Source organism: Dasypus novemcinctus, chromosome X, assembly GCF_030445035.2.
Source record: "Dasypus novemcinctus isolate mDasNov1 chromosome X, mDasNov1.1.hap2, whole genome shotgun sequence".
NCBI classification, from domain to species: Eukaryota; Metazoa; Chordata; class Mammalia; order Cingulata; family Dasypodidae; genus Dasypus; species Dasypus novemcinctus.
Genome location: NC_080704.1, coordinates 117,669,389 through 117,683,481, shown reverse-complemented (window position 1 = coordinate 117,683,481; position 14,093 = coordinate 117,669,389). Strand labels below are relative to the sequence as shown.

At 43.8% G+C, this 14,093-nt stretch overlaps 1 protein-coding gene across 1 annotated transcript; it reads left to right on the top strand.

Moving 5' to 3' along the window:
- Positions 1-12,147: 12,147 nt before the first annotated feature.
- On the top strand, positions 12,148-13,395 carry KCNE5 (potassium voltage-gated channel subfamily E regulatory subunit 5). Its single transcript, XM_023582933.2, has one exon. It carries the CDS (start codon positions 12,148-12,150, stop codon positions 12,577-12,579), a length of 432 nt encoding a protein of 143 aa, XP_023438701.1. The 3' UTR covers positions 12,580-13,395.
- The last annotated feature ends 698 nt before the right edge of the window (positions 13,396-14,093 follow it).

The window sequence follows — 14,093 nt, the reverse complement described above, 5'->3', positions numbered from 1 at the left end:
ATACACAAACCCCATGAGAAGGTTAATAACAACAACAAAACAAAATAAACAGCAGAATAAACAGTGTCCATGCCTCATTCTTCCTCACTCACCAATTTGGACTTCCTGCCAGATCTGCAGATTGTTTTATTCACACCTCTCTTTAGGATTAAGCCACAACAAATAACTCACAGAAGTAGTTTTCACGTGTTACCAAGGATGGTGTCTCCTGCTTGCCTGCTCACTCCCTTACCCCTCCCCCATTTGTACTGGATCAATTTTTCTTTTGCTTTGGCAAGTTAGTTACCTATTTTCTTCAACTCAAGAAACCTTAAGAGATCTTGAGAGGATGAGATATAAAACCAGAAGATTTCTTAGAAGACACTCCTAAAAGTATCAAGAATCAGAAATGAGCTTTAGAGGTAAGGCCACTTGGGGGCTGCTAAAACCCAACTTTGGCCTCCTTTGAGAGGTTTAAGTTTAATCCTTCTATCTCTTCTTCTCTTGCCTATATGACTCTATCATTACAGTTTTTTAATAGGTGTCTGTATTTTGCAGGTGTTTCTTAGCTAAAATTCTCTATTTTTCCTATTTTCTTGCTCTTTTAATCTCCTATGGTGTCTTTTGTGAATAAAAGTTACTAAATTTACTGGAAAAAAAAAACATCTTTGCCCAATTCATATTTCTGCATTGGGTTGCAAGAAATCAAATAAACAAAAAAAAGCATCACACTTCTAGGAACAAAGGAAAAGGGAAAAGAAAGAATATCCAAATCCACCCACCTGTGTGACTCTCTAGAGTGACTTTTACAGCAGAAATCTGAAAATGTTCCTTTTGAAGTCTGGTATGTATTCTTATTACTAGCTCTTTGCTAGCCCATGGAGTTAAAATAAGCCCAGAACCAGATATATGTGTTATATACATAATAATATATATTACACACAGATTTACATATATTTTCTTCATGGCCAATAGCTCTTTTTATAAATATCTTTCTCACCTCAGCTGCACCTTCACCATTCCTTAAGCACAGGGCACTTCAATTCCTACATTTTGGAATGGTTAACAGAAGGGACAGGGAAATAAATCAGGAAACATTCCTGCCCCAGTGACTGAAGCATGAACTAATAGAGGAAGCACAGTGGAGAGATATGAACTAAAATCTGTCAAACCTGAATCCCCAGCCTTCCTCTGGGTGGCATCGTTTCTCATCCAGATCTACATTTTATTCACCATCGGGATTGATGATGGTGAGAGAATGAACCTTTCTCAGGGATTCCAAATGAGGGAAAGGGTGTGGAGGCTATGATTTCATTCCAGCAGGAGTCTTTTGTTTTGTCTGCCAGAGGCCTCCTGGGCTCTCTTTGCATGTGAATTCTTCATTTTGCTTATAGTATTAGTAATACCTCTTTTGACTCCAGTTCCTGGGGTTGTGGGATATCTGTTGGTCTTTTGGTTTTCCTCAGAGAAGAAAAACTCCCAAACTGACCTGGAGTTGCAAGCATTCAGCATCCTGTCTCCAGGAATAAGGTTGCACAAATATGTTATCTTGAGCTGTTGAATTCATTCTCTCTCTTAAAACATTGGGAAACTCAGTTTTTAAAGACAAGTTGTCCACTGGACTTTTCTTAGATAGCAAAGCCCTTTCTGCTTAAGATGCTGTTAAATTCCAATTCTCTTAGATTTCCATCCTCTTAAAACATGACATCTAACAAAAAGTACTTCTAAGTCCTCTCTTACTTAGTATTGCTAGGTGCTAGAGGAGATAAAAGCAGGTTTTGTGCTATCAGCACACAATATCGTATTCCCGGGGCAGGGTGACTTCGAAGCTGATCTGTGAGGCTAAAGACTAAGTGTGTAGGAATTTGGAAAAGATAGACATTGTTTTAGGTTTCAATTGTCTGGGAAGGCTTCCTTGGGGCTTCCAGTCTCAGCCTAATATTAAAAAGCAGAGGTGACTCTTACCAAATTCTAGCTAATAGCTAGGAGTGTGCATTTGTCTGCAGCAGCAAGCCCCTGTGCCCCATCAGCCCTCAAGGACTAAAAGGGGGTAAGAGCACAAGATTCTCATGGGTCACAGCTTTTGGTTCTAGATGAGAGATTTCAGGTGTGCTTGTCATATTGATGCCCTCCTCCTTTGAGATGGGCAGAGTTCCCTGGCAGATTACTTTCTTGTCTATTTATCCAAGTGGGTCACATATACAATCTATTTGTAGTATGAGATGAAAACTCTTGGGGAGCACAATTCTGGATGTATCTCTCTTTTTGGAGAGCATTGGTAATACATGATCACAATGATTGGTTTTCATGTCCATAGTCCCAGGCTGACTGTAGGTTCTGGGAAGGTCAGGGCTGCCTTGTTTGCTGTTATATCTCTATTCCCTGCCACTGTGCCTGGAACGAAGTACATGTTCAGAAAGTATTCAGTGAATAAATGAATAGTTGAATAAAAGAGAAAGTATAGGTCTTGAAGGATGAATAAAATTTGGAAGGATTTTCAGGGGAGGTCAACAATAGAGTCAGATATGATCATGATGTGAGCCAGGCACAATCTGTAGAGGATCTCAGAGGCCCAGAACTGTTCAAATTTTGGGACAGTAGGAAATTGTCAGGCCCCATAGTGCTTGTTTAACATAATACTGGATGAACAAAAAGACACTGAAGCATTATTGTCCAAGAACAAAGTCAAAATTAAAACAGATGGTAATTGACACAACTGGTATTGATTTTTCTCTTAGCACCTAATTTTAAATCAAGCTTTGTCTACCCTCCATGGGAAATTTCTCACATGGTTCATATCCCGATTCCAGTAATACCCAAATGTTCCCATATCATATTTCAGCTCAGAGGCCCTCACTGAAACCTCCGGCATCCGCAAGGGAACAATGCTCTGCCATCCCTCATGATATATGGGTGAGGGGAGGTGAACTCTGTTGTTTTCTTTACTGATATACTGCTTACATTGCTTTCCACATGAAGAAAGGTTCTTAGTCACTATTTCAAAACTCCTCTTAGGTGTCATAGTTTCCAGGAAGTCTTCCATGAGCCCTCTAAGGTTGAGTTAAATGCCCTCCTCTGGTTCCTGCAGTACCAAATGCTTATTGTTAATGATGAAATACCAATCACAACTAACAGTATTGAGTTTTTAATGTGTTCCAGGAACAATGCTAAATGCTTGACAAGCATTATCTTGTTCAAGCCTTGCCACAGAACCGTATGGTAAGCACTTTTATTATGATCTCTATTTTACAAATGAGACTTGAGCACAGAGAAATTGAGTGTCTTTGCTCAAGGTAATACGGCAGGTTCATCTGAGGCCAGAGCTGCTGCTTTTATTCACTATTATTTACCTCTAATGAGGCCTTTACCACACCTAGTTGTAATGGTCTGGGTTGTGTCCGCCCTCCCTCCCCTAGAATGTTAGTGCCATCATGGCAGGGTTCAAGTCTCATCTGCATCCCCACTGCCTGACACAGGGCCTGACAGAGACGGGCAATAAACATTTGACTGGAAAACATTTTTAAAAATATTTAGGGTGTTAAATTTTTAGAACACTTTTTTATTAGAGAAGTTGCAAACAACTAAGCAAACACATATAACGTGCAGAATTCCCATACGTCACTGCTCCACCAACACCTTGCATTGTTGTGGAACATTGTTACAGATTATGAAAGAACATCAAAACGTTACCACTAACTATGGTCTATAGCTTATATTTGGTACATTTTCCCATATACTCCCTATTATTAACACCATGTATCAGTACTGTACATTTGTAATAGTTTATAAAGAACACTATCAGATTTGTACTGTTAACCACAGTCCATCTTCTACCACAGGGTTCACTGTTTTATACATTCCGTGCCTTTTACAATCCATCCAAAGTGAACACTCAGTGGCTCTTTGTTTCATCACAGAGTTGTACAGTCATCTCCTCAGTAAAATTTTGAGCGTTTTCCTTAGTCCAAAGAAAGAATCTCATACCCCCCTTTTATTTCCCTTAGCATTGATATATTGAGTGGAAAACATTTGAATGAAAAGAAACGAAAATCCCCAGGCGTCCACCAGATGGTGGTGTGGGATCCTGAGAAAAAAGTGTCCTCCAGGACACTTCCTTTCCCATGGAATACCCAAAGAATCCACATTGTTTTCTTTTCTTTTCCAGATAAAACTGAGTGGGTGGCACAAATATTTTCAAGATAATGTTTCGACAGTAATTGACACAAGTTTGACAATTTAATATACGACGTTATGGCTTGACAAAAGGGAAGGTTGACCTTACTTGAAACTTTCAGATTCATAACTTCTTTCAAAGACAGCATAGTAGTTTTCAGGCCCTTGTCACTGTTAAAAAGATATAAATAAAAATCAGAATTGCCTAAAGCATTGAAGGAGGCCGTGAAGCGGAGCAGAAAGTTTTCCTGACTGGAAGGCAGGAGCCTTGTATTTGGATGGCTCTGCCATTAACTAATGGGTGACTTCAAGCAAGTTATTTTTCTTTTCTGGGCCTCAGTATCCTTAGCTATAAAATAAAGTGGTTAGGTGAGACTTAAACCCAGAGGTATTTTTCTCCTGCTCACCTCTCTACAGAGCACCTTAAAAAGCAGCATTATATCATAGTGGTAACAATGATCATGGTCTCTGGTTCAAGTCTCATCTTGGCCCCTACCAACTATATGACATTTGGCAAGTTACTTAACATTTTTGGGCCTCAATTTCCTCATCTCTATAATGGGAATGATATCATATCTACCTCCCAGGGTTTTTTGGTAAGGATTAAGTGAGATAATGCATGTAAATGTTTAACATAGTGCTTGATATGTAAGTTACAGGGAAAGCTGTTATTATATACACTAACAGTCATATTTTAACAACTTTCAAGAGTTTGGCTTTACATTTCGTGGCCAGTAAGGGGGGAGACTTTAAGTAATAAACCATAAATAGCCAGACTTTGCCCTTTTATAAGTACAAAGGTAAATGCATTTCATGTGTGTGAGACAAGGCTAAGTATGTGATTGAAGCAGAGAGCTGCAAAAGTAACCACAAACAATTGGAAGGAATCCTCATGCATTTTGGGTGGGAGTGTAAAATGATACAACCAGTCTGGAAAAAGTTCTGGCAGTTTCTTACAAAGCTAATCTTCCCTGTGACCCAGCATTTCCACTCCTAGGTATTTACCCAAGGAAAGTGAAAACATATGTCCACACAAAGATCTGTATGTGAACATCCATAAAAGCTTTATTTATAATAGGCAGAAACTGGAAAAACCCAAGTATCTTGTGTGGTACAGTCATACAATGGAGTACTACACAGCAATAAAAAGGAACAAACAACTGATACATGCAGGGTCATGGAGGCTTCTCAAAAATACTATGCTGAGTAAACAAGTCTTGTACAAAAGAGTTCACATGATATGATTCCATTTATATGAAATTTAGTAACAGGCAAAACTAATCAATGATGGGAAAAAGTCAGAATAGTGGTTGCTTCTGGGGATAGGGATTGGTGATTGCCTAGGAAGAAGTATAAGGAAATTTTGTGGAGTAGTGGTATTGTTTTATATCTTAACATGGGTTTGAACTACACTGTTACATTTGTTAAAACTAGGCAGTGTAAAATTAAGGTTTGTGTATTTCATTGCATGTAAATTCTACCTCAAAAGAAAAAGAGAACAGAAAGCAAATATTGAATGCTAGTTAATGATAGCCTTGCTGAAAGTGTTTGGGAGTGAAGTGTACTGATTTCTGCACTGATTTTGAAATAACTTCAAACTTTACAAAAAAACCCAGAATGGATAGACAAATGGATCGAGGGATGGACAGGTGAACAGAAATGTGATAAAGTCAGTATAGTAAAATATTAATGGTATGTGACAGTTTGAAGCTAGATGGACCCTAGAAGACCATATTCTTAAACCTAATTCATTCACAGGGAGGAGGAAAGTCTCAAGAATGACCCAGGGACAGCTCTGAAGCCCAAAGAGATGAGATGTTGGCTTGATCCCCTGGGCAATGGAGAGTTATTTAGTCTGTGCCCCTCTCCTACTTCTTTGCTCCATTAAGTTGTGGCTCTGTAAAGCCATACTGATTGTTTCCAGACAGTATCTATTCTGATTGTTTGTTATTCCATTCTGATTGGACAGTGGCCAAGTCCTACAGCTGTTAAATATTTTTAATATCACCTCTTCCCACCTCATTGGGTAGTTGTAAGATTAATGAGGATAATGTATATAATGTGCCTGGCACATGCTGGGCACTCGATAAATGAGATAGGGAACGTGTTTGATGCTCTAGTAGGTGACTTTGAAATAGGGTGCCTTCATCCCAAGCCCACCACAACTCCAAGAAGTCTCTAAGGGAGGCACTCGAGGCCCCTGAGGTCCAATCCAAACCACAAATATCTTGGTCTTTATCAAACCCCACCTCCCCCAAATACTGCACATATCCCCGTGGAACAACTGAGAAGCCCCAGTTGGACTGTGGGAACTGTCCCATTTATTCTTCCTCTTTTGAGAATGGACCTACTGTGGTGGTTAGTGACAGGCCACATCTTCAAGATGGTGCTGCTAGGAGCAGGTAAGGTGGGTTCCAACATATCAGAAGACAGTGATCTCAGACCACTGTCAGAAGGTCCTCTTTCTTCAAATAAGGCTGTGGACTTTAGTGCTTGGAGCTTGGATCCAGAGTCAAAATTCTCCCCAAATCAGAATCCTGGCAGTCTCTTGCTCATGCTCATCCTCCTCCATATCCTGGCACTCCCTGTTTTCCCCCAGTTCACAGGGACATGTCTGTGAGAGTTATAAAGGCACAGACTGTGTCTTGTTCACTGATGTGTCTCTAGGATCCAACACAAATTTGAGCTGCAATAAGTATTTCTTGAATGAAAGAATGAATTAATGAATTAATGATTCTTTCTTGGTCTGTAGTTGGTGCTTCTCAAAGACTTCTTTCCTGCCCTCCCTCAGAGTCCACTGTGACTTTGCCAGGCTCCTGGACTCCAGTGATCCTGTCCTTTGGGACATAGCCAAATTCAACTCAGTTCAATTCAGCCAACTTCCATGGAGTTGCACTATTGACTGGAAGCATTCACAGTCTCAAGGAATGGCAAATGCATTTCCTAGCCAATGGCACCTTGATTGTACTTTTTAAACAAGCTTGGCATGGAACAGAAACATTTCCGAAGCTTTTTGAAAGTCTAAATATATGATTATAAATTGCTTTCCTTTGTTAACACACTCGATTACCACTCAGGAAACAAGTGAGTTCTCGATGATGAATAAACAGATGAGTACTTGACAGGTATTGTGCAGGTGTGGAAGGGTAGCGGACGGGTGGGGAGGAATGAGACCCAACCCCTGTCTGATAGATTTGCAGTTTCATCAAGTTTCATGGGGAGAGTATTTGGTATCTCAGCCATTCAGGGCTGGCCTGGGGCTGAGATTTAAAAGGATACCTACCAGCCTTTCATGAAAAGAAACCCAGACCCTCTCACACTTTCCCCCAAATACACACACCACCTGTTGTTGCATTTTTCTGAAGGTTAGGCCTTTTGAAATTTTAGGACAATCCACCATTCCTGTCTCCAACCTTTTCTCTCATAGTTATTTCTTTTACTGGAATTAGAGTGTGGACTACAATGTGGACCACTGTCCATGTGGTGCAGCGGTGCTCCAGAAGGTATTGGCTGGGTGCAGTGGATGTGCTGCAAATGATGGAAGAGATTGTTGACGTGGGAGGGGTGGGTTAGGTGGGGTGGGGGGTATATGGGGACCTCATATTTTTTTAATGTAACATTTAAAAGAAAAAGAAGAAGAAAAAAAAGAAAAACATTGTTAATAGCAAAAACCTAGAAATAACATAAATCGTACAATAAAGCCTAGTTTAAGAAAATTATTGTACAGTCACTCTCTGAAATATTGCATAGACAATAAAATATTGTAGAGGAAGTTATTGACATGGGAAATAGTCACAATATGTTGTTAAGTGAAAAAAGCTACAAAGCAATGTGTGTGTTTTTGGACACATGCACACTATTGGTATTCTTTTTTCCTTGATGCTTAGCTGTGTTTTTCAAGTTTTCTGTATTGAACACTGCAATCCGAGTTAGGGTAGAGCTAGGAGGAGATGATGATACATTATGAAGCATCTGAGAGCAAAAACCGATTATCAATCAAGGCTGCCTTAAGTCAGTGAACTTCAAGGAAGACCTAAGGCACAAGTATTTACTATGCTGTTTTTCAAGTGCAAAGGTGAGGAAATGGTGTCTATTGGTTGTGAGGATTTAAGACACACCCAAGAAGACTGGACTCTATTAAAGAAGCAATGGAGAGCAACTTTGGGTTTCTGAATATAGAGGTGAATTGATGGAAGTGGTATTGGAGGAGAATTATTATAGCCATAGCATAATGGTTTGGGTTGTAGGCAGGGAAATCTGCCAGGAGACTGTCGGTGTGTATACTTGATCTGAGGTAATGAGATCTTGGATTAGGTTTGTGGCAATAAAACCAGAAAGGAAGGAGCGGATGGATCTAAGAGAACTACCAAGAAAGAATTAGAGTTTGAGATTCAAATTTGGCCAAATATGTGCTGGGTGGTAGTTAAAGTAATGTAAAGAGACACTTTCCAAGAAAATGGTGTTGAGAGAATAGCTGAAGAGTGAGTCTTCAGGGATTCCAACAGTTAATTGGAAGAGAAAAGAAGAAGAGCCAGTGAAAGAGACAGAGAATGATGGGTCAGAGAGATAAAAGAGAAACTTGAGAAAGCAATGCCATGAGAGCCAAGGGTAGGACAGTCACAGGAAAGAGTGGGCGGTTAATGGTATTAAATTCATCCTCAAGGTCAAAGATGCAAATTGAGCAGAAGCCCTTGCATTTGGCCTAGAAGTCACTGTTGAACTTAGAGAGGTTTTGACAGAAAGCATTGGGCTCTAGAAGGTTCCAGGGGATAAAGAAGTGGGGAAATGGAGGCAGCACATGGATACCAGCAATGTAACAAGATTAATGGTATTAGGACTGTTAAAAACAAGGTCTCACTTTTATAATTCTAATCCTGTTGCTCAAGAACTCTGAACCTCAGTTTCCTCTTCTGAAACAGGAATTATCCCAAGAAGCTCATAAGGCTGTGGGAAAGTACAAGAAAAGTTTAAAGAAATTGTTTTCATGCTATAGTGAAAGGGTTTCCCCCTCTACACTCACCCCAACAAATTAGGTATTTCTGAGAATGTTTAAACAGATCAGAGTAACCTTTTATCTCAATAATCATGTCCCTAGGTTGGTACCAGTTTTAAAGTTCCCTAGCTGTGGGGAAACGGACTTTGGCCCAGTGGTTAGGGCGTCCGTCTACCACATGAGAGGTCCGCGGTTCAAGCCCCGGGCCTCCTTGACCCGTGTGGAGTTGGCCCATGCGCAGTGCTGATGCGAGCAAGGAGTGCCGTGCCCCACAGGGGTGTCCCCCGCATAGGGGAGCCCCACGCGCAAAGAGTGCACCTGGAAGGAGAGCCGCCCAGCGCGAAGGAGGGAGCAGCCTGCCGAGGAATGGCGCCGACCACACTTCCCGTGCCGCTGACGACAACAGAAGCGGACAAAGAAACAAGACAACAAGACGCAGCAAAAAGACACAGAAAACAGACAACCGGGGGAGGGGAGGGGAATTAAATAAATAAAAATAAATCTTTTAAAAAAAAAAAAAGTTCCCTAGCTGTGTCCTCTGGCATTCATCACTCCAAGCACTTTTTTTAAAAAGATTTATTTTTATTTATTTATTTCTCTCGGCCCCCCCCCCCCCCGTGGTCTATTCTCTGTGTCCATTTGCTGGGTGTTCTTTGTCCGCTTCTGTTGTTGTCAGTGGCACTGGAATCTGTGTTTCTTTTTTTTTTTTATTGACTTTGTAATAATATTACATTAAAAATATATATATATGAGGTCCCATTCAACCCCACCATCCCCACCCCACCTCTCCCCCCCCAGCAACACTCATTCCCATCATCATGACACATCCATTGCATTTGGTAAGTACATCTTTGGGCACCTCTGCACCTCATGGTCAATGGTCCACATCATGGCCCATACTCTCCCCCATTCCATCCAGTGGGCCCTGTGAGGATTTACAATGTCCGGTGATTGCCCCTGAAGCACCATCCAGGGCAGCTCCATGTCCCAAAGACGCCTCCACCTCTCATCTCTTCCTGCCTTTCCCCATTTTGTTGCGTCATCTTGCTGCGTCAGCTCTCCTCTCTGTGTGTGCGGCACCATTCCTGGGCAGACTGAACTTTCTTTCGCACTGGGTGGCTCTCCTTCCGGGGCTCACTCCTTGTGCATGGGGTTCCCCTACACTGGGGCACCCCTGCGTGGCATGGCGCTTCTTGCGGGCATCAGCACTGCGTGTGGGCCAGCTCCACATGGATCAAGGAGGCCCAGGGTTTGAACCAAGGACCTCCTATGTGGTAGACGGATACCCTAACCACTGGGCCAAGTCCGCTTCCCGCTCCAAGCACTTTTAACAATTCTTCCCTGAGCCCTTCTGAAGTTCGAACATGGAGGCAAGGTGATTAGGCAGGAGCCAGTGGTAAGGGTCATGTGAAATGTCTGTGAGGCCTGTGTAGAGGCTGTTTGAACCTTGGATATGGGTAGGTACCAACCTCATCCATACAACACAGAAAGCTGCAGCCCATGAGTGGATGGTGATTTGGAGGGTGGCTCAGGTAGAGGCACCAGAAAAACCTTCACTTTTTAAACCATGGTACCTGCATAATGAATTGCCCTGGACTGAATGATTTAGAAGAGGCAGCTTGGTTTTCAAGGTATGCATGAGTGCATATATTCTTCTCTCCCTCCTACTATTTCTCATTTGACAATTATTTACAAACAGACCTGGCTAGCACCACCTCTATTTTTTTTTAAACGATTTCATTAGCTACAGACCAACCCTCCGAGCCCTTTTTTTTCTTTTTTCTTTTTTCCCCTTTTTCTTTATGAAGGCCCATTCTGTTTCCATTTTAATCTACTCTGGACTGATTTATGTCTTAGTGCCTGTTCTCCCCTGAAAAGCAGGTATCTTTGTGAGAAAAAAATGCCTGCCTCACAAACCTAGACCTGCTACCAGGCTCTGGAGAAGCACAAAGCTATGTGCTGGCCTAATTGGAGGTGGGGTGGGGGAAGGGTGAGCATATTCTCTAGAACTGGCACTTTTCAGACTCTGAGACATGTAGAGAATGTTGTCAAAGGGCCTTTTTAGTGACTCCTCTTAATGAAAAATTTGGCTTCACTTCTGGAAAGATGGTTTACCCAAGGGAAGTGGGCCACATTATGGATGTAGTCTTACATGCCAGGATATCTGGGCCCTTTTAAAAATGTAATAGGAGATCAGACCAGGGGTACTTCCAAGGAGAGTGGTAGAGTATCAGAAACTTTTTTGGAAAACCTGGGAGTCCTAAGCTCTGTGGTCTTCAACCAAGTGCTTAAGTACTGAGTTACCAAATTTGGCCTGGGCATCTTCTGAATAAGACGTTACCCACAGGCTGAGGGAAGGAATGAGAGTTAGAAAGATAGACAGGCCAGGGCCCTTGTCTTTGGCCATAAGATATGGACAAATGGTCTTGTCTGCCATGTTACAAGAAAAGGTTTCTGCAGTCTCACTTAAGGGCCCCTGGGCAGCGTCTGCCTTGGGGGGCCAGATGCTGTATCTGGGCCAAAGCTGGGCTTGCAGGGCAGGTGGCCAGAGCTTGGAAGGAATTCTCTTCCGCAGCCCTGGGGTCCAGGGTTGGCCCCAGCAAGCTGCACGGCCAGCCTCTGCTGCCTGGGGCCTTACGCATTCCGAACCCCCGCCCCCTCCTCCCTTCCCCTGGTTTCGCCTGCTCCCTTGTCCCTTCCTCCTTTCCCCACCAGTTGTCCCCTATCCCCGGAGCCGGAGCCGCGAAACAGCCAGAGCCTGGTAAGGGGCGGACGCGGGGCGGAGGGGGCGTGGTGGGGAACTGGAGGAGGGGCACGGATGAGGGGATAAGGAGGCCCGCGCGCGCGGCACCCCCAGCCACTGTGCAGCCTGCCCGAGAGCTGGCTGCCACCGCCGCCGTCGTCGCGTCCCGCGACCCGCTCCCCGCTAGCTCGCCCGCTTCCCTTCGTCCAGGAGAAAGGTCACCAGCGTCCTGGAGTCGCCGTGTTACTTCCCAACAGCTATGAACTGCAGCGAGGGCCAGAGACTGCGAACTCTCCTGAGCCGCCTGCTGCTTGAGTTGCACCACCGGGGTAACGCCAGCGGCCTGGGCGCGGGCCGGGGGCCGAGCATGGGCATGGGGGTCGTGCCTGACCCCTTCGTGGGCCGCGACGTGACCAGCGCCAAAGGCGATGACGCCTATCTCTACATTATGCTCATCATGATCTTTTATGCCTGCCTGGCTGGAGGCCTTATCCTGGCCTACACCCGCTCCCGCAAGCGCGTCGAGGCCAAGGACGAGCCGTCCCAGGTCTGCGCAGAGCACGAGTGGGCCCAGGGAGGCACCCTGGCCGCCGCCGACGCCGAGACTGCTGCCGGCTCACCAGCAGAGGACCGCCGCCTGCTCGCCACCGCAGACCTTCCAGCCCTCGCCCAGGGCGCTGAGGGTGTCTAGAACCACCGCCCCAAGTTACTCGCGCCCTCCTCATCTTGCTTATCCCAGGGCGGGGCTTCCGCCCTTTCCTCCCCTTTCAGGGTTCGCCTCACCTGAGGCCCTGGCAAAGATGAAAGGTCAGGAGACCTTGTCAGGAAGGCCCTGGAAGAAGTACCATCCTACCAACTCCCGGCCATTTTCTCCCTCCTTTCCCCACAAGCTTCCACCCCCACCCCACACACTAAACTGCCTTTGCTCTCTTGTCTTCAGACAGCCCTGACACCATGCTCCAGCCTTCTGGGAACTGAATCCAACACATCCAATATTTGGCATTGAACTGAAGCGCTGAAGTCTATCAAACTCTGAGCTGTCTGTCAGCTGCTCTAGAGGCCACCAGGGACCGCTCACTCTGCAATGCCAACCGGCTTGCCATCACGGCTAGACCAGCTGCAGCAGTTCCAGCTTCCTGTTGCCTTAGGGACAGAGACAAAGAAAATGGAGAGACCTCAAACATCTTTTCCCTCCCTCCCTCTTTCATCAGGGAGCTAACAGGACAAAAGGACCAGTCTGTGGGATAGAACGGACTTAATGGGGACTGAAGGTGGAGGGGAGGGGGCCTCCAAAGGAGGTAAAGACCTATGACCCTAACTGTATGGTTTTCTTGCATCCCCAGTTGTCATCCCAAAGGTAACTTGCCTAATTTTTAGTAGCTCTGCCTTCTTCTGCTCTGGATAGCCATTACCGGGTGTATCACTCCAGTTATCCAAATGCTTCTTCTGTATTGATTCAGTTGTTATTGCAGCTGTCTGCTTCTCAATGGATCATGAGGCTCAGATATCCCCTGCTCTGTAAGCCTGGGGAATGTCAGAGACAGATAATAAAGGTTGTTGAAATAACCTATGCCTCTTCTCTTAAAGCCTTGAGACCAAGTACTATCCAGAGAAGAAGTCTTACTTGCTTTTGAAAATGATGTTAGGACTTTGGGGTTGGATTGTTGTTATAGTTAAACCTATTTAACTCTGTCTACATATTCAGTTCCAATATAATAGGTATGGTTGTGGGGGAAGAAAAGGTTTATATGGCCAAACAGGTTGTTTCTTCAGGTGTTTCCAAAGTTGCACCTGCTTTATTACTTTGCCCCACCTTTTTTCCCTTAATTCTGAAACACTTGCAAATATCAGAATGCTAATAAGGGTTTCCCACTTTCCTTTTGCAATTTTTCTGAATGCACTTATAAAAACTCACAGCAATCACAATAAGCTACTATAAAAGCTCATTTTCATTAGTGACCCTAGTAACTCTCTCAAAGAAGTGGCTTATTAAGAGAGAAAAAGTTCACAAAATAGTGTATACCTGAAATCAGAAGAAAGAATGCTTGTACTAGGCAATCCCAACCAATGATGGGTAAAGTTAGACATGTGGGTTTATTGATTTATTTTCCCTGTCGCAAGAAGGTCATTAGAAACTGGCCTGCTTAGGACTGAAATGCTTTTATCTTATGACGACTGTTTGCACTTTATCACACACATAAAATC